Source organism: Coenobita brevimanus, chromosome 44 (genome assembly GCF_032717465.1).
Source record: "Coenobita brevimanus isolate Jiangsu-jjx chromosome 44, ASM3271746v2, whole genome shotgun sequence".
Lineage (NCBI taxonomy): Eukaryota > Metazoa > Arthropoda > Malacostraca > Decapoda > Coenobitidae > Coenobita > Coenobita brevimanus.
In genome coordinates this window covers 32,030,574-32,052,462 of record NC_136997.1, presented here as the reverse complement: position 1 = coordinate 32,052,462, position 21,889 = coordinate 32,030,574, and the positions used below count along the sequence as shown (strand labels likewise).

Here is a 21,889-nt window from a genome sequence, read left to right as displayed (position 1 = left end):
GCAGGGCAGTGAAATGGCGGGGGACAGGGTGACGTGGAGGCGATTTGTTTTTGACCACCCAGAACAGGATTGAGCCGTCTGGCAACAGATAGAATAGATAGATTGATAGATAGATACTGCACACACTAATGCCTTCGACCTCATCAAAAATTGTGAGGATAAGGAATTTGTTGTGGCTCTGAGTGAGAAAGGGAGGCAAGGCTCTATTCGATGTATTAATATCAAACTCCACTGGAAAGAACGAAGACAGAGAGACAATAGAATGAATAGGAGATGAGAGAGGGTGAGGAATGTCATCGAACAGTAAGAGAGAAAATAGTGGAGCTGGAGGAAAGCCCAGCTGGTGATGAAGATGAAACAAGTGACGATTATAGACATATAGCAGGTCCTTCCTTTTCGGCTGCAGCTCCTCCTCTGAAACACCAACGAGCACGAAAAAGCGTTGTCGCTTCTCCAGCTGCTGCTGCTTTAGATCGGACTAAGACTTCAGACCGTGCTGCAGTCCATCTGCTTTCTGCGACCATTTCTGCCTGTGGGCAATATCCAACTATGTATACTATCAACAGCCAAGTATCCGCCGAGATCGAATCAAGAGTCGGAAGGAATCTGCAAAATAGCTGAAGATATCATTACATCCATCTGTGCCACCTGTTGTGCACTGGGATGGAAATCTAATTCCCGATGTAACAGGTGGAAATGTCACTGAACGCCTTCCAATTCTTGTCTCAGGTGATGGAGATTCAAAGCTTTTTAATGTACTCAGTTTGGAATCAGGGACAGGAAAGGCCATGACCAATGTCATCATTGAAACCTTGAATGACTGGGGTATATCTGACCGTGTGGTAGGAATGGCATTCCACACCACTGCCAGCAATACCGGATTGTGGGCAGGGGGTGCACCCTTATTCAACAACAGTTGCACAAGGATCTCCTCCACCTGGCTTGTTGGCATCACATTTTTGAGATCCTTGCTCAATAGTCCTTCATCATTTGCCTTGGACGGTCTTCTGATCCCAGCATTCACATATTCAAGCAGTTCAAAGCCAAGTGGAATACTATTGACACAACACGCTTTCAGACCTTGAATGACAATGAGGAAATGCCGGTGATTGATAGTGAGCAATGTGATGAGCTCATAGCATTTTGTATGAAACAGTTGCAAGAAAACCAACCTCGAGATGATCATGGTGAACTGCTAGCAGGGGCGTCATTTGTGGGGGGGGCAGCGAGGGGCGCTCGCCCCCCCAAGTTTTCTGAGGGGGCCTCCAAATCAACTACAATTAATGAAAAAAAAATGTAAGGTTAACATCATGAAATTAAAAATAATTTGTATTTAGCCTCAGTACGTTTTGAGTGAAATTTATCTTTGTGTGCGTGCGCGTGTGCGTGCGCGTGCGTGCGTGCGCGTGCGTGCGTGCGCGTGCGTGCGTGCGCGTGCGTGCGTGCGCGTGTGTGCGTGCGTGTGCGTGTGCGTGTGCGTGTGTGTGTGTGTGTGTGTGTGTGTGTGTGTGTGTGTGTGTGCGTGCGCGCGCGTGTGTGCGTGTGCGTGCGCGCGCGTGTGTGCGTGTGTGTGCGTGCGCGCGCGCGCGCGTGTGTGCGCGCGTGCGCGCGCGTGTGTGTGCGTGCGCGTGCGCGCGCGCGTGTGTGCGTGCGCGTGCGCGCGCGCGCGCGTGTGTGCGTGCGCGTGCGCGCGTGTGTGCGTGCGCGCGCGTGTGTGTGTTCGCGCGTGTGTGTGTGTGTAATAATCACAATAATTTACTAGGTATATTAAAGGAGGTCAATGTAAATATGTTCCTAGCCCGCTGTTCAGTTAACTTAAGTATCGAACTGCCTTTTTTATTGTATTCTGGCTATCAATAAAAGTTTTTCTTCATCTTAGGAAGTACGTACCTGTAGGTAGGAGTCTTAAGAGTTCATTTAGATCAGTGGTTCCCAAAGTGGGAGGTGGAAAGATCCAGAGGGGAGGGGAGGTACCATGGGGCCGTGAGGGAAAAGGGGACGGTAGGAGGGGGCGGCAGGGTGCCATCAGAACCAAGTAAGCATTTTTTTTTTTTTTTTTTACAGAATCTGTATGACAAAATCTAAGCCACAAACACTTAAGTGACATGTATGCTTTACAAAAAAAAAAAAAAAAAAATTATACACGAAAGCATGGTTTTATTTTATTTTGTGGTTCGACGTCGAAATCAAAAGTTCGAATGTTTTCTTTATATCTTGGTAATGTGGTCTGGACACGATAGGCACCACATGCCAGTGACCAGCCAGTCAGACAGCAGACACCGTGGGGAGTTCATTCTCTAAGGGTTGGTAAGGGTACGTATGAACACAGTTCTATCTACCTATCTCTTGCCAGACGCCTTAATCTCGTAAGAAGTGGCCACAATCAAATCGCCTCCATGTCGCCCTGTCCCCCTCCATTTCGCTGTCCTGCTCCCAGCTCACATCCCCCTCTCTCATCCACGTCTCCACTCCATCCCTCAATCTCATCCTCGGCCTCCCCCTCCCTCTCCCCCCCCACCTCACTCACATACACTCTCCTCATCAGTCTTCACCCTCCATCCTCTCCACATGGCCAAACCACCTCAGTTTGTTTCTCTTAACGCTTCCTATCACATCCACATCCACACCACAACGCTCCTTCACTTCCTCATTTGTCAGTCTGTCTCTCCATGTGACTTCACATGCTCCTCTCAAATAACTCATTTCCACTGCTCTCACTCTTGATTTGTGTCCCTCCAACAAGGTCCAAGCTTCACTTCCATACGTTAGAGTTGGTTTAACAATACTGTCATGTAGTAACTTTTTCACTTCCACGCTCACTTCCCTGTTTCTTTTCACTGCTTCCAAGGAACCAGCAACCTTTCTTTCTTGTTGCACCCTTTCAAGCACTTTACCCGCCAAACTTCCATCCTTACTCATCACATTACCCAAGTACTTAAACACACTCACATTTTCTATTTCCTCCTCATAGAACCTCACTGTACATTCATTGACTTCACTTCTCTCGATGACCATAACATTACTTTTCCCTACATTCAACTTTAGATTAAGTTTCTTACACACTCTCCCAAACTCATCCACCAAGCCTTGCAGCTCCCCTTTGTCTTCACTTAATAACACAGTATCATCTGCAAACAACAGTACTGGGAGTTTCCAAACACTGCCCTCTCTCATTAGGGCCGCTCCAACATCCACTGCCCTACCTTGTATCCCTTTTATTACCCCTCCCATATACAGAATGAAGAACCATGGAGACATGACACATCCCTGTTTCAATCCAACCTTCAAATAGAAAAATTCAGTCAGTTCATTATCCACACGCACTGCAGCCTTAGCACCTTCATATATACCCTTCATGGTATTCAACAACTTCCCATCTACTCCATACATTCTTAATACTTTCCACAATCCTTGTCTATCCACCCTGTCATATGCTTTCTCCAAATCCATGAAGGCCGCACACAACTTCTTTCCCTTCTCTAGAAACTTTTCCACAAAAGAGCTAAGAATGAATATCTGATCTACACAAACTCTTCCCTTCTTAAAACCTCCCTGTTCTTCTCCAGCTAATTCCTCTGTTATTTCCCTAACTCTGTCAGTATGTATCCTACCATATACATTTCCTATTACACTAAAAGGACAAATACCCCTATGAATACCATATACTTCTTTTACCCCTTTTCCTTTGTACAGGGGAAAAATTATACTTGACTTCCAATCCCCCGGGACTCTACTTTCCTCCCAGGCCAATGTGCACATCTTCCACAGCCATTCTACTACTATCTTTTCCCTATGCTTCAGCATTTCACCACTCACTCCATCAATTCCTGGGGCTTTCCCCATTTTTACTTTCTTCATTGCTTCCACAACTTCCATCCTACTGATTTCTTCCTCTCGTCTCTCACATCCCTCCTTCTCCCAGTCATTCCTCAAGCACTTACACTCGCATTACTTTCATTCTCTATGTTCAGCAATACTCTGAAGTGTTCCTTCCATCTCCTCACTTTTTCTCCTTTCTCCACTAGTAATCTACCATTTTGATCTTTCACCCCCTAACTAACTCCTTTGACACCCTGTCTAACACTCTTTACCTCTTCCCAGAACATTTTCTTACAGTCCCTCCACTTTGCACTCAAATTCCTTCCAAATTCCTCATCCACTGTCTTCTTACTCTCTCTTACCAATCTTTTCGCCTCTCTCTTCCTCTCTGTATAAAACTCTCTCATCCGTCTATAAACTTCTTCCACATCCCTGTTTCTCATCCAATCATTGTATGCTTTCTTCTTTTGTGCCACAGCCTGTCTCACCTCTTCATTTCACCATGCTGTTCCTTGCATTCCCATTCGTCTTCTCTTCTCCCCTCACACCACCTCACATGTCAAATTAATGTATGATATCTTGCCATGTAACTATAATAATCTCTTGGAACTTGTACAGTATAAAGGTGCTTTAGGTACAATATACGGCATTATTCACCATGGCACGTAGGCCACAAAAGGCACTACAAATAACTTTGCAAAGCAGAGATCACGGAGATATCCACTGTTGCAGTAGTTTATTCATTATTCAGTGCAATAAATATACGTATTTTAGTTTTCAATTTCCTCTAATGAATTCTGAAATTAATAAATTCTTACGTGAGCGTCTTCCAGATTTAAAAACTATAATTTTATTTCTCCCATCTCTTAATGTAGCGCTTTCTTTTTCACATTACTTTATACGATTCATTGCATTTTGGGGGCTAGTAAAGTCAAAGCTTTCCATTTTTAATTCAGTTACAAGTTTACAACTTTTCATTCTCAATTTTATATTTATTATCTTTTCATTAGGCTATAAGAATGAAGACAGTTTAAGCTTTCACCAATACAAATTGCTGTTTGGTCTATTATCTAAGTTCATTAGCATATAATGCAATGATTTGTACTTTACCATGCACTTTAAATTACATATTCCACTTCACACAGAAATACTGCTAGTGCTAGAATATCCATTAGTATGTGTGTGTCAGGAAGTAATTGGTTCAATAAATAATTATATACAGTATATATATATGTTTACTGATTTAAATCTCTAAATATAGCTTTGCATGTGGCTTCAAAATGCTTGGTGGCCACCCCCCCCATGTGGGTAGGTGGGAGTAGGGGGGCCTACTAAATAGCCTATGCACCCCCCCCCTCAAGGAAAATTGAAATGACGTCCCTGACTGCTAGAACTGTCCATTGTTGTATTGGGTGGTGTACCGCCCTGTGGAACAAGGCTTCAGCTCCCTGGTGCTTGCCACCATGCCAGTTGGATGGCTACAGTTATATACAGCATCAAAGTCTATCTTTTCCATCATCAGGCAAGCATCACACTAAAGCAAGGCGGAGGACTGAAGTGGTTTGTTGTGTTCATCATGAAGCAATACCTGATATCATGGTTCATGGCAACAAAAACAGCTCTAGCTCCAGCAAACAATCTGAGGCTTCTCCAGGAATTGTCACTTTATCCTGATAACTACATCTCACAAGTCTGCTTGAAAGCATTTGGTCGTCATTTGTGGTATTAATAAAATCCAGTGCCGTTTCTTACTATATGCGATTTACGCGGTTGCATAGGGCCACCGAGCTGCCATTACTGGCTTTTTTTTTTATCTCGAAATTAAAATGTGTGTTGAGTCACTCAATATTCATGGCATATATTTTGTAGGGGGTACAGTGGACCCGCCAATTATTGTAAGTGCCATAAAGTGAGAAATATAAGTAAGGGACCCCCAAACAGCATCGCATAGGGTCCCCAAAAGGCTAGAAACGGCACTAGTCAGAGCAATAAGTTGGATTGGCCATTTTTTATTCAACTGTTGACCCGAAAAAGAACCGAGAAATGGTGATGGCTCTTAAAAAAGAAACAAAATTCAGTTAAAGAGAGAAACAGTTGAACTTGAGGCGACAGCACTGAATCAGAAAACAATTTCAGGTTTTGTGACAAGTATCACCCAGACTATCTTCACACTGCTTGGTCTTCCTCATTCATTCCCAGAATTCGATTCATCCACATGGGAAAGTCATGAGGATTACATGGAAGCTGAGCACATTTCCAGAGGTAACGGGTAACAAGTGACTTTACTGAAATACGGGTGAAAGAAGGGCAGCACTGACTCAAGAGTTTAATCCAGTGTTGGACAAGAACGAAGATCTACGGAGTTTCTTCTCCAGTCGTTGAGCAACACGGGCAAGTGTATCCAGATGCGAAGAAGGCTACAGCTGGCAGCAATACAAGCCATAAAATTAGGCAACAATGAGTGGGAGTTAGGTTCCCATGACACCCCCCCTCCAGTGAGGGGCTAATACTTTGCAAAGAGGGGGACCTAGGTAACCCAATGGCATATCAGCATTACGCTACAATAGTATAACCTTGAACATGATGATGCACCAGTTAAAATTATCTAATAAGCATGAAGTTTTCCATACACCATTTTTTAATCAGTAGGAACTAGGTCCTGCAGCAGCTGAGGAAAATTTTTCAATCTGAAAATTAAGGACTACTCTCTCTCTCTCTCTCTCTCTCTCTCTCTCTCTCTCTCTCTCTCTCTCTCTCTCTATATATATATATATATATATATATATATATATATATATATATATATATATATATATATATATATATATATAGATATATATGTATATATATATATATATATATATATATATATATATATATATATACACACGATTATAAATATATATATATATATATATATATATATATATATATATACCGCGTATACACACACACACACACACACACACACACACACACACACACACACACAACAATTATCATCTCAAAATCCCTGGAAGGCTCTCAATACAAATTTATCATTCTTTGCTTATTTTATCCTTGAAGTACCTGCATCATCTCACAGGATTAACTCCTTCAGGAGGTGGATATCTTTTCAAATTTTTATGTGATTAACATCAGACAAGTCTATTAAGTTTAAGAGAAATAGAGGTTCCTGCATTATAGGACTTGGAGAAAATAGTTTGATAGAGTAGTTTCTGTTTGATTATTTGGTCATTTCAAGTATAAAAACGCTTTCGCGCGTCCGTGTGTAAACTTGTAAGTCATTCTGCTGTTGGTAGTTGGTGGCCGGATGAGTTGACTGATTTAGGGATATGGGTGGGTGAAGTGGACAGTCTGAGTAATGTGGATGGGATGGAGTAGATGGCAGGGATTGGGTGGGCATCATCATCTGAGAGGGTGGAGTGGGTGGTTAGGGGAATAGGGTAGTGTGGATATTCTGTGATTCCCCATGGGGAGAAAATAGGCCCATGAGTGAAAATATATTCATGAGTGATAACAGATCCAAGGGATAGGTAGGTCAAAGGGAGAAAATAGGTCCAAAAGGAAAAGAGGCTCATGATGGAAGATGGATCAGTAGAGAAAAATTAGGTCAATAGTAAAAATATGTCCCTGGAAGATACTGATCCATGAGGCAAACAGATCCATGGTGTAAATATATAAATGGAGGAAATAATTTAATGGTGAAAAATAGATCCATGAGGAAAAGCAGGCCCATGGGAGGAACACGTTCATGGGGACTGGGGAAAAATTGGTCAGTATGGAAAATTTCTTCATAAGTGATAGGCCCTTGGTGACAACGGGTCCATGGATGAAGTTGATCCAAGAGGGAAAAATGGTCCAAGGGGGAAAAGGCATCTGTGAAGAAACAGGTCCAAGGTGGGAAAAGAGTTTCTGTGAGGGAATAATTCCATCGGGGATATCGTTTCTGTGTAGGATCAGGTCCTTGGGGGAAAAAGTTCTGTACGGGAACAGGTCTGTGGAGGAACAGGTCCTTGGGGGAAAAAGGTTCTGTGAGGGAACAGGCCCTTAGGAAATAATAGGTACTGGTGGGGGGTAAGGAGTTAAGGGAGTTGACACCTAGGAGGGGTGGCCGGGAATGGGTGTATGTGAAAGTTAGATTTAATTTTAAAAGGGGGTAAAAAGGTATTTTAGTAGTACTTTTTATAGTATTTCTCTGTTGGACTGCAGTCATTAATATACTACTGTAGATGTTAGTTTTTTTTTGTTTTTTTTTTCCTGTCAGTGTTTTCATACCGAGGCAGTAAAAGGTTTGATGAATCCGGCCAAATCAGCTGCCAAGGTGGGCCTGGTGTAGGCGATCCGGGCGGGAAGGTTGAGCACCGGCACACTTATGTCCATGTCTCTGTATCTATCATAGTCTATGATCTGGAATGTGCCAGTCATGTCCACCTCCTGGCAAAAAGGAAAATATTGTTATTCTGGTAGAATTAGATTAGCAGTTTATGTCTGGATATGCGAGGAACATCCTAGAAATAAAGCATCATGCCACAGGATTAAGTTAATATTTTAATTCTGAAGATATAAGAAACATTCTGGAAATGTCGACATATATGTTTGCCGTTCTTTCCCTCTTATCTTAGGAATTAGCTCTTGTCATTATTGTTATTGTGTATTGTTAATTTAAGTGCGTTATTCTATGAGAAAATGTGAGTTGTCTCCAAGGTTCTGGGATATTCTGGGCTGTGCTGGTGCTAGAGTGAGGGGTGGGGTATTAAAGGGACTGTCCCACCGCTGAGACAGTAACAGGCAGAGTGAGTGAGTGGGCGGCAGCCAGTCAGTGAGGTAGTGGGAGTTTTGAACAAGAGCCAGTTAGAGAGTGAGAGTCATAAAGTCAGTAATGGGCAGTCAGACAATGCGAGTCAGTGAGCCAGTGGCAGTTGATTTGTGTGCGGCAGCCATTCAGAGAGGAATGACAGTTAGTTAGCATAGATCAGTTAGTCAGTGGTGGACGGACAATGACAGAGACAGTCAGTAATGGACAGTGTTATGTAATGAGCGAGAGTCAGACAGTTAATCAATGAAGGGCAGAACTGTAAGTAACATAGCCTATGACTGGCATTCAGTGAGTAAGTGAGCAGACAGTGAGTGAATAGTGGTGAGTGAGGATGGACAGAGAGAGAGAGAGAGAGAGAGAGATGCCACAGTGTTTTGCAAGTGTGCCTCAGCTGTGCCTCGAAGGAATAAAACCCTGAAGCGTTCAGCATCCTTTGATTAATATCCTGGTCTGTCAGTGCATCATTCTCGATGTATTAACAAACCCTACGGAGTACCAGTTTGATGTTAGGAGTAGGATATGTACTCATAATAAGAGACTGAAACACATGGGTAGACTGCCAAACGACGGACAAAATAATCTATGGTACGGTAGATATACTCACGGTGTTGAGAGCACAGCAAGAAGAATAACAGAAAGACATACTCACAGTGCTGAAATCACATCATAAAGAAGAAAAGATATATTATAAAGAACAAGAGAAATATCAAGTAAAACAAAAAGAATTATCAAGAATCAAAGCCAGAAGAACAAAAGAATTATCAAGAACAAAAGATATATTGAGAAGCGCAACAAAAAGATCAAAGAAATGTCTTCAAGAACAAAAGAAATATCTACAGTACAAGAACAAAAAGAAGCTTAAGCACAACACTACGAATATGCAAGACTAGGGAAACAACTAAGTGGACAGAGACAGGGGCTTCAAAAGCTATATGAGGAGCTGCAGGATGGGACCAGAATACTGAAGAAACAAGATGTGATGTACAGCAAGGTAGAGAGGATGAGCAACTAGGTAAGTGAAGTGGAGGAAGAGGTTTCCTGTACAGTAGACGATAAGGTAAAAAGTCAAATACAGGAAGGTAGAGAGAATAGGCAACCAGATAAGAGAAGTGAGGGAAGATGTTTCCTGTATTGTGTATTGTAAAGTGAGAAGTGAAATACAGGAAGTAAGTAACAGGGTCAAAATCCTTGAACAGTGTTTGGTTGAAGGTCAGCACCCAGCACACCCCTTAGGCAAAGGTGGGCAGTACCGAGGTACCAAAGTACCGAGTTACAGTCATGAGATACAATTTGAGTACCGGTACCAGTAATGACGCTACTTTCATCACCCTGTACCAAAAGCAGTATCGACGGTACATTTTTAGGCATGTTTTGTTGGTACTCGGTTGAGAAAGACGTGCTGAAACCAAAACGTGCAGGACTCAGTGACGATCATTTTGAGATGCTCGTCTTCCTCAAGGGCAACACTGGGAAGGAAAATCGAAGAACAGTACACTGCGTGTACACTGTGATTTGTTGTTTATTGATATTAATTGTGATTGTGTTTATCTTGTTGTACTATATATTAAAACTTCATGTATATTTTACATATATTACATGTAATACAAGTGGTAAAAACTGTTTTTCTTAATTAAGTGCATTTTTTATTGATATTCATGTAGTATCGAATACCGAGTACCGATTCCGTACTCAATACTTTTTTTTTTTTTTTTTGGTGTGTTCCGATAACTGGTACTGACAGTACAAATTTTGTCCAGTACTGGTACTAGTACCGACTATATTTTTCGTGTATCGGGTGCCCTCATGTGCCTTTCAGTACCAGTGACAGGTGCACAGAGAGGAATGGTGAGACTGAGGAAGTAGCTTGCCCAGTGGTCACTGACACAGGATCAGAGAGAATTTTGTTGCAGCTGGATGTGGTGGATCATTGTGGGCTTCCAGAAACTTCACAGTATGTTTGAGGAGTGGCACTGTGCTGCGCTTGGGGAACTGGTGGGTGTCGGGATGCAGCGGGAAGGAAAGGAAGAGATCCTGGGCATGGGTGTTGCCAACACTGGGGCTCCTGCATCCTGGGCTTGTACTGCTTGGTGTCCTATCGTTGCCTGCTTGACTTCCTTCTGGTGTGAATGTGACTAGGAGGGAGTGTTCCACAGAGGGCTGTGGAGCATGGGAGTCTACTAGTAACAGGCAGACGGGCTACAGTTATCCCCCATGAATCAGAGAAGCTGCTGCCCTACAAGATCAATGGTGCAATGGACACTGTCTTGGGATTGATGGAGCACAGGAGCCGTGGCATGATAGAGTGGGGAGTGATGGTGTCAAGGACCTTAGTTCACTCTGTGGTAGAAGCACCCATTGTCATAGCCAAGTTTTCACTTAGTCCCAGTAAGATACATCGGGGCACAGTTTTGGGGTTGTGTTGGGAAGTTCGGTAATAGCTACCAAACAATGCATGCAAGTGGAGTACGGTTAAGCCCTAGGAAGAACTTCCAGACTACTTTGTCAGGAGTGCCCAGTGTCTAGAGAAGCGACAGATGGATGCTGAAAAGGCTGCTGGTGAAGTACACTGATGCAGATTTCACAGGAGACCAGAGCCCTGGAAGTACACTTGAAGAGAAGCCGAGGACCTGCTGGATTTGAGGGCCCAGCAGAGTGGAGGAGTCATTAACAGCACTCGCAATCCATGTCTACATGCCGTGGGACCTAGACAACAGAGGCAGTGGCAAAGACCTCCGTGTTTGAAAGTTTATCCTGTGTAAATTTGTAAATAGGTAGGATTAGGTGGTTGTGTCAGAGAGGGGCTGTGTTATGCCTGTAGGATTAGGTTAATGGTATATATCTGGAGATGTGAAGAAACTAAATGTTATGCCATAGGATAAGGATAATGTTTTATATTTGGAAATGCAAGGAAAATGTTAGAAATGTCGACATATTATGTGTTTGACTTTCTTTCTTACCTTAGCCATAGGTACTTACCATTACTGTTGCTGTGTACTGTTAATTTATGTGCATCATTGTGTAAAAAAAAAATTTATTTCTCTTCTACGTTATAGAATGTTCTGGGCTGCATTAGTGGTACAGTGAAGGGAGGGAGGGTATTTAAAGGGAGCGTCCTGTCTCCGAGACAGTCAGTAACAGAGTGAGGATGTGCATGGCAACCAGTCAGTGACTGAGAGCCAGTCAGACAGTGAGAGTTAGAGAGTCAGTAACGGGCAGTCGGACAGTGAGAGTTAGAAAGTCAGTAACGGGCAGTCGGACAGTGAGAGTTAGAGAGTCAGTAACTGGCAGTCAGTGTGAGTATGTGAATCAGTGGCAGTTAGTCTGTGCGTGGCAGTCAGTCAGAGAGAAGTGACAGTTTGTGAACATTAGCCAGAGGCGGACAGACAGTAACAGAGAACCAATAATGGACAGAGTTAATTAGTGAGCGAGAGTCAGACCGAGTTAATCAATGAAGGACGAAATAGTAAGAGTCAGTATCAATCAGTTAGTCAGCAAACAGACAGTGAGCAAGTGGTTGTGAGTGAGGACGGAGGTAGCAAGAGGGAGACAGAGAGAGAGAAGCCACAGTTTTGCGCCTGGAAGGATTAAAATCCTGAAGTGTTCAGTGGGTTTTGATTAACATCCTGGCCTGTCTATGCGTCGTTCTCGACCTGTGAACGTGCCCTACACACACACACACACACACACACACACACACACACACACACACACACACACACACACAGATTGAAAAAGTTCAAAGGACCGCTACAAGATGGGTACCAGGCTTAAGGGATCTAAGCTACGAAGAAAGACTAGAAAAACTGAATCTACCTACATTACAGGAGAGAAGGAAAAGAGGAGACATAATTATGCCATATAAATGCATATCAAAGAAGGAAAACATAGACATAAATGATTACATAACCTATGGGGATGCATCAGCAAGAGGACACTTCAAAAAACTGCATAAAATGAGAGCCGATGAAGACGATAGGAAATTTAGTTTCCCAAATAGGGCAATTGATCAGGTGAAACAGTGTGTGCCAAAACAATTGATAAATCTAAGGATATGTACAATAAAAATGGTTTAAAATACGGGACAATACGAGCTTGACTCATTCCTGTAAAGATACAATTAGTTAAGTACCATTAGGTAAGAACACACACACGCACACACACACACACACACACACACACACACACACACACACATATATATATATATATATATCTATATATATATATATATATATATATATATATATATATATATATATATATATTGGTACATAGCCTATGATTTCATCATCCTTTGTGTAATTCTAACGTACAGTGTGCTGCCTGTTTGATCACGAGCGTGTTCTGCCTCAGTTCCCCCCTTCTACCGTTATAGTAGAGTAAGTCGTCCTTTCGGTTGTTCAGAGCAGGATTTTCAGCTCTTTGTCCCCATGGCTTCATTTGCGCGTCCTTCTTACAAGTTGTATCAAGCTCTGCTGGCCCCTATATAATGAGCTCAGTCTCTGCATCATTGCCACTTAGATCTGCTCCTCATTTTGTTCACATCTCTGTCCTCCCCTGTACAGTTATTATTATTGTGAGTTTCTCAGGAAGTCTCCAACCATCTAGCAGCTGTGTGATTTGAGTATAAGTGTTATTGCATTTTGTTCTTGTACAGTGTAGCATAAGGTGTTGATTTGTAGACCTAGTAAAGTTTTTGTAATTCATTTTGTCAGCCAGTGGTAATAAAAGTTTGTATCTATAATTATTTATCTTGCATTAACTGAGCATTACCCAGTGTATTTTCATTTTATCAGGGCTGACTTAGATAAATTTACTCATGCTAATTTCGTGTTAATAGAGGCTATTGCAGTTAACCATATATTTAACCTGTTTTTTGCCATTACATTATCCTTATGAGTCCTGAATGTTTTGTTGTTAGTTTGAGCATTAAACTTTAACTTGTAATTTTACCTAACTCTTTTGTTTTGAACCTGGAACTTTACGGGACAGTAGTGACTCTTAGTATTCTCACTTAATGTGTACATTATCTTTCTCTGTTCCATTACATAAATTTGGCGACCTCGCCAGGATATTCAGGATATTATCATAAGGATATTGCTTGATATTTTGTGACTGTTACTTATTCATGATGTCTACTATTACTACACTTGATGAAGCCAAAGATTTTTTGTCAAATGTGCAAACAGTGTTGGATGTAGAAAACAGAACAAAGAATGAACTTAAGCTTGTTGCTCAACAATTGGGAATTGCTGTTCGCTCTCATCATTCTAAAGATCAAATTGTTGACATGATTAATGAAAGCCTGTTTAATGTAACTCCTCCAAATGAGCAAACGCAGATTGAATTAGCTAAGTTACAGCTAGCCCTGCAGGAGGCTCGTGTGAAGGAAGCTGAATTTCAAGCACGTGCTAAGGAGGCTGAGTCTCAGGCTAAGGAGGCTTGTGTTAAGGAGGCTGAATTTCAGGCCCGTTCTAAGGAGGTTGAGGCACAAGTTGAACTTGCTAGAATTCAGCCAGACCATGAGTATCGCATGAAACAATGTGGAACTGGATCATCTAGCTCTGATGATTTTGATGTGGCTAAAAATGTTAAACTTGTCCCTCCTTTTAATGAATCTGATTTAACTAAGTATTTTCAGTTGTTTGAGAGGGTAGCTACAGGTTTTAATTGGCCCAAGGAGTATTGGCCAGTACTCCTTCAAACTGTTCTCACCGGTAAAGCTCAAGTAACTTATGCATCTTTGCCTCAGGATCAATCTGATAATTATGATGTAGTTAAGAGCTTGATTCTTAAGGCCTATGAGCTTGTTCCTGAAGCTTATAGAGTAAAATTTAGGACAACTTACAAGCAAGATAAGCAATCCCATGTTGAGTATGCAAAAATCAAAGAAGATCTGTTAGAGCAGTGGTTAAATTCTAAGAATGTGGATTCTGATTTTGGTAAATTTAAGCAGATGATTTTGCTGGAGGACTTCAAGAGGTGTATTTATAAAGATGTAAGCCTATATCTTGATGAGAGAAGAATAGATAATTTGTCTGATGCTGCAGTTTTAGCTGATGAATATGTTCTCACTCACAAGAGATATTCTAAAGAAAAAGGGAAAGCTGAGAGTAAGTACGTTGCCTCTACTCAGAGTACAGGTAACAGGAAAGAGAATAAAGATGATGTTTCTCAGGAAGTAAATACCAGCTCCACCTCTAGATTTCAGAAAAGTAAATGTACTTATTGTAGTAAGCTTGGTCATACTATGGAGAAATGTTTCAGGAGACAGCGTGATGTGAACAAAAAGGAGTCTCTAAATATTCAGTCAATTGGTCTAGTGTCCACCCTTGAGAGTTCCCAGAAGTCTTTAACTGAGTTAACTGAACCTGCTTTGAGGGGTATCTTAAATTCTCATGATGGAGCTCCTCTTTTGAGCAGTAACGTGGGTGACACTCTCAAGAGTTCATGTTCTAATTTCCTGTCTGATGGTTTTGTTAGTCCTCTGGACAGTAATGACAGGAAATCAGTTAAAATATATCGTGATACAGGTGCTTGCCAATCCCTTATGCTGACCAGTGTTCTAGGCTCTAATGTTAATTCCTCTGATGAAACTGTAATCTTACAAGGTGTAGGGAATAATTACTTCTCTGTCCCTCTGTGCAGAGTGAATTTAGAGTCTGGTTTTGCTAATGGTTCCGTTATGGTTGGGTTGGTTGAGACACTCCCAATGTCAGGTGTAACTTTCTTACTTGGAAATGATATTGGTGGAAGTCAAGTGTGTCCAGCTCCTCAAGTTGTCTAGTGAGCCAGTGGCTGCGACCCGGGATTGTGATGTCCCTGACGTGTTCCCTGCATATGCTGTCACTAGGGCTAAGTCTAAAGTTACTGGTGATATAGAGGATAATGATGATGATGATGTTATCCTAGCTGACACTTTTCTTGCTAATTTGGACCACTCACCAGATGAGGCAGTACTCCGTAGTGTTGATAATTTGTCTCATCAAAAGTTGGTTGAGTTGCAGGTTGCTGACCCTGAGTTGAAAGGTCTAGCTAACTCTGCTTGCAGTGAGGAAGAGTCAGCTGGTGCTTCTACTTGTTATTATATAAAGTCAGGAGTACTTATGAGGAAGTGGAGACCCCCAACAGCATCAGCCGATTGTGAATGGGAGGTTGTACATCAAGTTGTCATCCCTCGTGTTTGTAGGCAGGATATCATTAGAGTGGCTCATGATTCCAGTTTGGCAGGACACCTTGGAGTGAGGAAGACTGTGGCACGCATTTTGAAACACTTCTACTGGCCAGGTATCTTCAGGGATGTTTCCTAGTATTGTAAGTCTTGTCACACCTGTCAAGTTGTGGAGAAGTGTAATAAGACCAAAAAGGTTGCACCTCTAGTTCCCATTCCTCCTTTTGAGGCGCCTTTCACCCGTGTGTTGGTGGATATTGTGGGCCCTCTTCCTAACACTTCTTCAGGATTTTCTTATGTGTTGACCATGATTGATATGGCTACTCGTTATCCTGAAGCCATTCCACTTAGAAATATCTCAGCAAAGAACGTGGTTAAGGAAATGCTAGGGTTCTTCACAAAGTTTGGTCTGCCCAAGGAGGTACAGTCAGACCGGGGAAGTAATTTCATGTCAAACGTTTTCAAGCAGTCTCTGAAAGAGTTGGGCATCACCCAGATCACATCTTCAGCTTACCATCCCCAGACCCAAGGAGCGTTGGAGAGATATCATCAAACACTCAAATCGATGCTCAAGAAATACTGTTTGGAACATCAGAAAGACTGGGATAAAGGTCTTCCATTCGTTGTGTTTGCTGCAAGAGAATCTCCAAATGAATCACTGGGCTTCTCACCTTTTGAACTACTGTTTGGCCATGAAGTAAGAGGACCCCTTAAGTTACTCAAGGAATGCTGGCTGTCGGAGGAAGATGACGTCAACCTGCTGGAGTATGTGATGAAGTTCAAAGAACGGCTGTCCACTGCTTTACAGCTGGCAAGAGAGAATTTAGGAGCTGCTCAGGAGAAAATGAAGACTTGGTATGATAAGAAGTCCAGGTTACGCCACTTTCAACCAGGAGATCAGGTTTTGATTCTGCTACCAGTTCATGGGCAACCTCTTCAAGCCAAGTTTAGTGGTCCTTATTTCGCGGAGAAGAAACTCAGTGATGTCAACTATGTCATCGCCACACCAGATCATAGAAAGAACAAGCAACTATGTCACATCAACATGCTAAAGTTATATCACAGGCGGGACAAAAATAATCCAGTCTGCACTGTAGCTGTTCCACCCAAGTCTGCAAGTGAAGCTCTCCCATGCAGTATGAGCCTGAGTGATAGTTTGGGGAAGAATCCTGATATCATGAATGATCTCCAGACTAAGCTTTCTCATCTAGCTCCCGAGGAAAGGCAGGAGTTTTCGGCATTACTGCAGGAGTACCCGCAAGTGTTCCGTGCCACTCCAGGAAGAACCACTGTGTTCATGCATGATGTCGATGTTGGAGACGCAAAGCCAATTAAATTGCCTCCTTACCGTGTGAACCCAGTGAAAGTTCCTCTCATCGAGAAGGAGCTTGGCTACCTGTTGGACCACAAGATGATTGAGCCCTGTCAGAGCGAGTGGAGTTCTCCTGTCACTCTAGTCCCTAAGCCAGGTGGGTCACAGCGGCTTTGCATTGACTACAGACGTGTTAATCAGATAACCAAAACAGACACTTACCCTCTCCCTCGCGTGGAAGATTGCATAGACAAGATCAGAAAGGCTAGGTACATAAGTAAGTTTGATTTGTTAAAGGGATACTGGCAAGTACCTATGACTGAACGTGCTAGGGAGATCTCATGTTTTGTAACACTAGGAAAGACTTTTGCATGTTCCGTAATGCCATATGGTATGAAGAATGCACCAGCCACATTTCAGAAGCTCATGAATGTTGTAACAGAGGGTTTGGCAGGGTGTGTTGTTTATATTGATGATGTATTAATCTTCAGTAACAACTGGAAAGATCACCTATGCCATGTCAGTAAATTTCTTGAGCGTTTGGTTCAGGCTAATCTTGTAGCTAATTTATCAAAGTGTGAGTTTGGTCAAGCTAAAGTTCAGTACCTCGGGTACTTAATTGGTGATGGACATGTTGCACCACCAGCAGCTAAGGTTCAGGTTATAAGTGATCTTCCCAGACCTAAAACTAGGAAAGAGCTACAAAGATTTTTGGGAATGGTAGGTTATTACAGGAGATTTGTTCTTAACTTTTCAATTCTTGTATCACCACTTACAGACCTACTGAAAAAGGGAGTTAAATTTGTCTGGACCGATAACTGTGAATCCTCTTTCAACAAACTTAAAGCTATTCTATTAAGTCAGCCAGTGCTCACTACTCCAAATTTTGCTAAGCCTTTTAAGATGGCTGTTGATGCAAGTGATACAGGAGCTGGGGCTGTTTTGCTGCAAGAGGATGATCAGGGTATTGAACACCCTGTATCTTATTACAGTAAGAAGTTCACTCCACCTTAAAAGAACTACTCAACTATTGAGAAAGAGCTTTTGGCCTTGATTTTCGGTTTACAGCATTTTTCATTTTATTTGTGTTCTGGTTTTGACCCCATAGTCATTTATAACGATCATAACCCACTGAAATTCCTTAGTAAGTTCAAAGATGAAAATCAGAGGTTGACAAGATGTAGTCTACTTCTTCAGGACTATTCATTAGACATACAACATGTCAAGGGGAAAGAAAATGTTATTGCAGATTGCTTATCTAGACTTTAGACAGATTGTTTTAGAGTAATAAGAAATTTCCTTTGTAAATTTCTTTTTCTTTGTGGGGAGTTGTTACATAGCCTATGATTTCATCATCCTTTGTGTAATTCTAACGTACAGTGTGCTGCCTGTAAGATCACGAGCGTGTTCTGCCTCAGTTCCCCCCTCTACAGTTATAGTAGAGTAAGTCGTCCTTTCGGTTGTTCAGAGCAGGATTTTCAGCTCTTTGTCCCCATGGCTTCATTTGTGCGTCCTTCTTACAAGTTGTATCGAGCTTTGCTGGCCCCTATACAATGAGCTCAGTCTCTGCATCATTGCCACTTAGATCTGCTCCTCATTTTGTTCACATCTCTGTCCTCCCCTGTACAGTTATTATTATTGTGAGTTTCTCAGGAAGTCTCCAACCATCTAGCAGCTGTGTGATTTGAGTATAAGTGTTATTCCATTTTGTTCTTGTACTGTGTAGCATAAGGTGTTGATTTGTAGACCTAGTAAAGTTTTTGTAATTCATTTTGTCAGCCAGTGGTAATAAAAGATTGTATCTGTAATTATTTATCTTGCATTAACTGAGCATTACCGAGTGTATTTTCATTTTATCAGGGCTGACTTAGATAAATTTACTCATGCTAATTTCGTGTTAATAGAGGCTATTGCAGTTAACCATATATTTAACCTGTTTTTTTCCATTACATTATCCTTATGAGTCCTGAATGTTTTGTTGTTAGTTTGAGCATTAAACTTTAACCCCTACACCGCGGGCTTGTTTACCAATGACTTGCGTGTGCCGCGGGGTTATTTGGGCTCCGACAGACTCTCAAAAAATATTTGCCAAAAATCAGTTATTAGTCCTAGAATAATAAAATTACATATGCTTATGGCACATACCTTCAGCTTTCTCCTGGAATGATTGTTGAGCCTTCGTCGGTTACCGTAGGACTTGTGGAGACCTCTGAATTTGGGTAACGAAGTCTCCACTTTACACTTCCCGACAACCCGTAATATGATTACCACAGCCAGATACAAACACTATAAACACTATTCTACAATTTTCAAGTAGTTTGGGATCCATACTAAAAAAAAAACACTGTGAAAGCAATGGAAATTACGAGCGCGTCTGATCGTCGCACTGGCACTAGTTCGCTTTTGTTACTCTGTCATTTATTATTCATAAAACCCCTCACACTTTATATTTCTATTACTATATAACACTTATATATATCTACAGTCTTTATCCATAAGTTTCCTTCAGCAGTATTAGTTTATTGTCACTGTAGGGATTCAATTTCTTTCAGTAAAATACGTAGCATTCACTTTCTCGTCCTGTATACTGGCATTGAGAGTGAATGTCACTTTCATCTTCACTCTCATAACTCATAGCATTCAGACATGCTAGTGAAACTTTCACTTTCATTACTCCTAGGGTATATACTCGTATTCTTATAATACTACTCATTTACATTTCTATTTAAGTTCTCTATTTTATTTACGTTATTTACATTTCTATTTTATTTACACTGTGTTGTGCACTGTCACTTGAAATAACTTATAAAACTATTTTCCATTGTTCACGTATATTTACATTCATTACTTTCACTTGCTGTTTACACATTATTTACACATTATTTACAATTCCACTTGCACTGTTTTACTCAATAGAAAGATCGTAGTCACTCTTTTATCAATTGTCAGCCCTTTACCTCTTTCCACACGAGGTTTAGTAGGGGGTAAAGGTCAAAGAGCCATTTGCATGGGGGTGAAAAAAGGCCTTGAAGTTAGCAAGAAGGAACATACGTCCCCTCACTTCGGAAGATGAGAGTAAACTGATAACGCAGAGCCAGCCTGGAGGCCTGTTTAGGGGTTATTCAGAGTTACCAATATTGGTTCTTGAAACAGCTAAGTCTAGCACTGATATGATTGGCAGGAAATCTAGACAATACATTATAAATTTGGTAGTTCCAGGTGAATGTAAATATCACTTAGGCTTCTCCCTTCCCTCCTTACATGTATATTTATTTCGAAAATAGATTAGAGGCCTACTTAGGAGATATATTTTCAGAGCTACCAATGTTAGATCTTGAAACATCTTTGTTTAGCACTGATATGATTGGCAGGAAATCTAGACAATACATTATAAATTAGGTAGTTCCAGGTGCTGTTTGTGAGCGTAGTTGTTTCGTAAGTTATGCATTAATTTTTGTGCTCTTTTTCTTTATAATCTTTTATTTATGTGATTGTTCTATTATGTAATTTAAGTTTGTATGCTAAATAATTTCGAGTGCCATGCAGTGTAGGTGAACTCTGGATGTTTTGATGACTCCTAGTTGGTAATTGTATTAAGTGTTGCCCCAGCCAGTGTGTGCTGGAAGTTTCTAGAGTAATGTAAGGCTATATAAGGATGGGGAAGAGACTACAGCAAGTCAGTCGGTTTTCAGTTCAGTTTGAGAGTAGTGCAGTGCAGTGTCAGTGAAGTTTGTATATTTTTGGTACTTGCGAAACTGATGAAGTGTTGTAGGCAACTGACAGGAAACCCTTTTCTGTATCCTCCTACTTTCTCTATACTCATTTCATAGCCAAAGGTGGATGTTGTGTATATATACGCAATGACTTATCTTCCTCTCATGTTTCAGAACTCGATTCTTCTGAATTCTCTACACTCTGACTTCGGCTTTCCTGTCATTCTCTGACTAAATATATCTGTGCTGTTTACTTATCCCCTATTTCTACTGACTATCAAATATTCTTCTACTACATTACTTATACGATGGAACACATTCTATCCATTTCTCCTTTCTCTGAAATCTCCATTTTAGGAGATTTCAATGTTCACCACCACCTTTGGCTCTCCTCTCCTTTCACTGATCCACCTGGTGAACAAGCCTACATCTTTTTTATCCTTAATGACCTAGAGCAGCTTGTACAGCACCCTACCCGTATCCCAGACAGCCTTGGAGAGAGCTCCAACATAATTGACCTCTTCCTTACAACTAATCCTTCTGCTTATACTGTTAATCTTTCCTCTCCATTGGGCTCCTCCGATCACAACCTTATCACCTTAATCTGTCCTATCACTCCAGTACAGCCTGTGGACCCTCCAAAGAAACATCATCTGTGGCACTTTGGAGCTGCTGATTGGGAGGCCCTCAGGCAGTACTTCTTTGATTTTCTCTGGAATGGTTATTGCTTCCATGGCCGGGAGCCATCTGGCTGTACCTTATGCATTACGGAGGTTATTCTTTCGGGCATGGAAGCAAACATTCCTTTCTCGTATCCTTTGTCTAATGCAAGAAAGCCTTGGTTTAATCACACTTGTTCTAATGCTGTCCGCAACAAGGAGAAGGCCTACAAAAGGTACAGGAGCCATCCCACCCCTGAATCACATCATCTTTACATTTCTGCCCGGAATCGTGCTAGGTCTGTTCTTCGCTTTGCTAAAAATAATTTCATCCGTACTAAATGCTCTCAACTCTCCAACTCGAATTCTTCCCGCTCCTTCTGGCACCTTGCCAAA

The 21,889-nt window shown here is 41.6% G+C and overlaps 1 protein-coding gene across 1 annotated transcript in view; it reads right to left on the bottom strand.

The window, feature by feature from the left end:
* LOC145398041 (glutamate receptor-like) overlaps positions 1-21,889 on the bottom strand; it is a 131,174-nt gene that overhangs the window by 57,104 nt on the left and 52,181 nt on the right. The window contains exon 4 of the mRNA XM_080271003.1: positions 8,098-8,256. Within this exon, the coding sequence (XP_080127129.1) occupies positions 8,098-8,256 (159 nt within the window). The remainder of the gene's footprint in view (positions 1-8,097; positions 8,257-21,889) is intronic.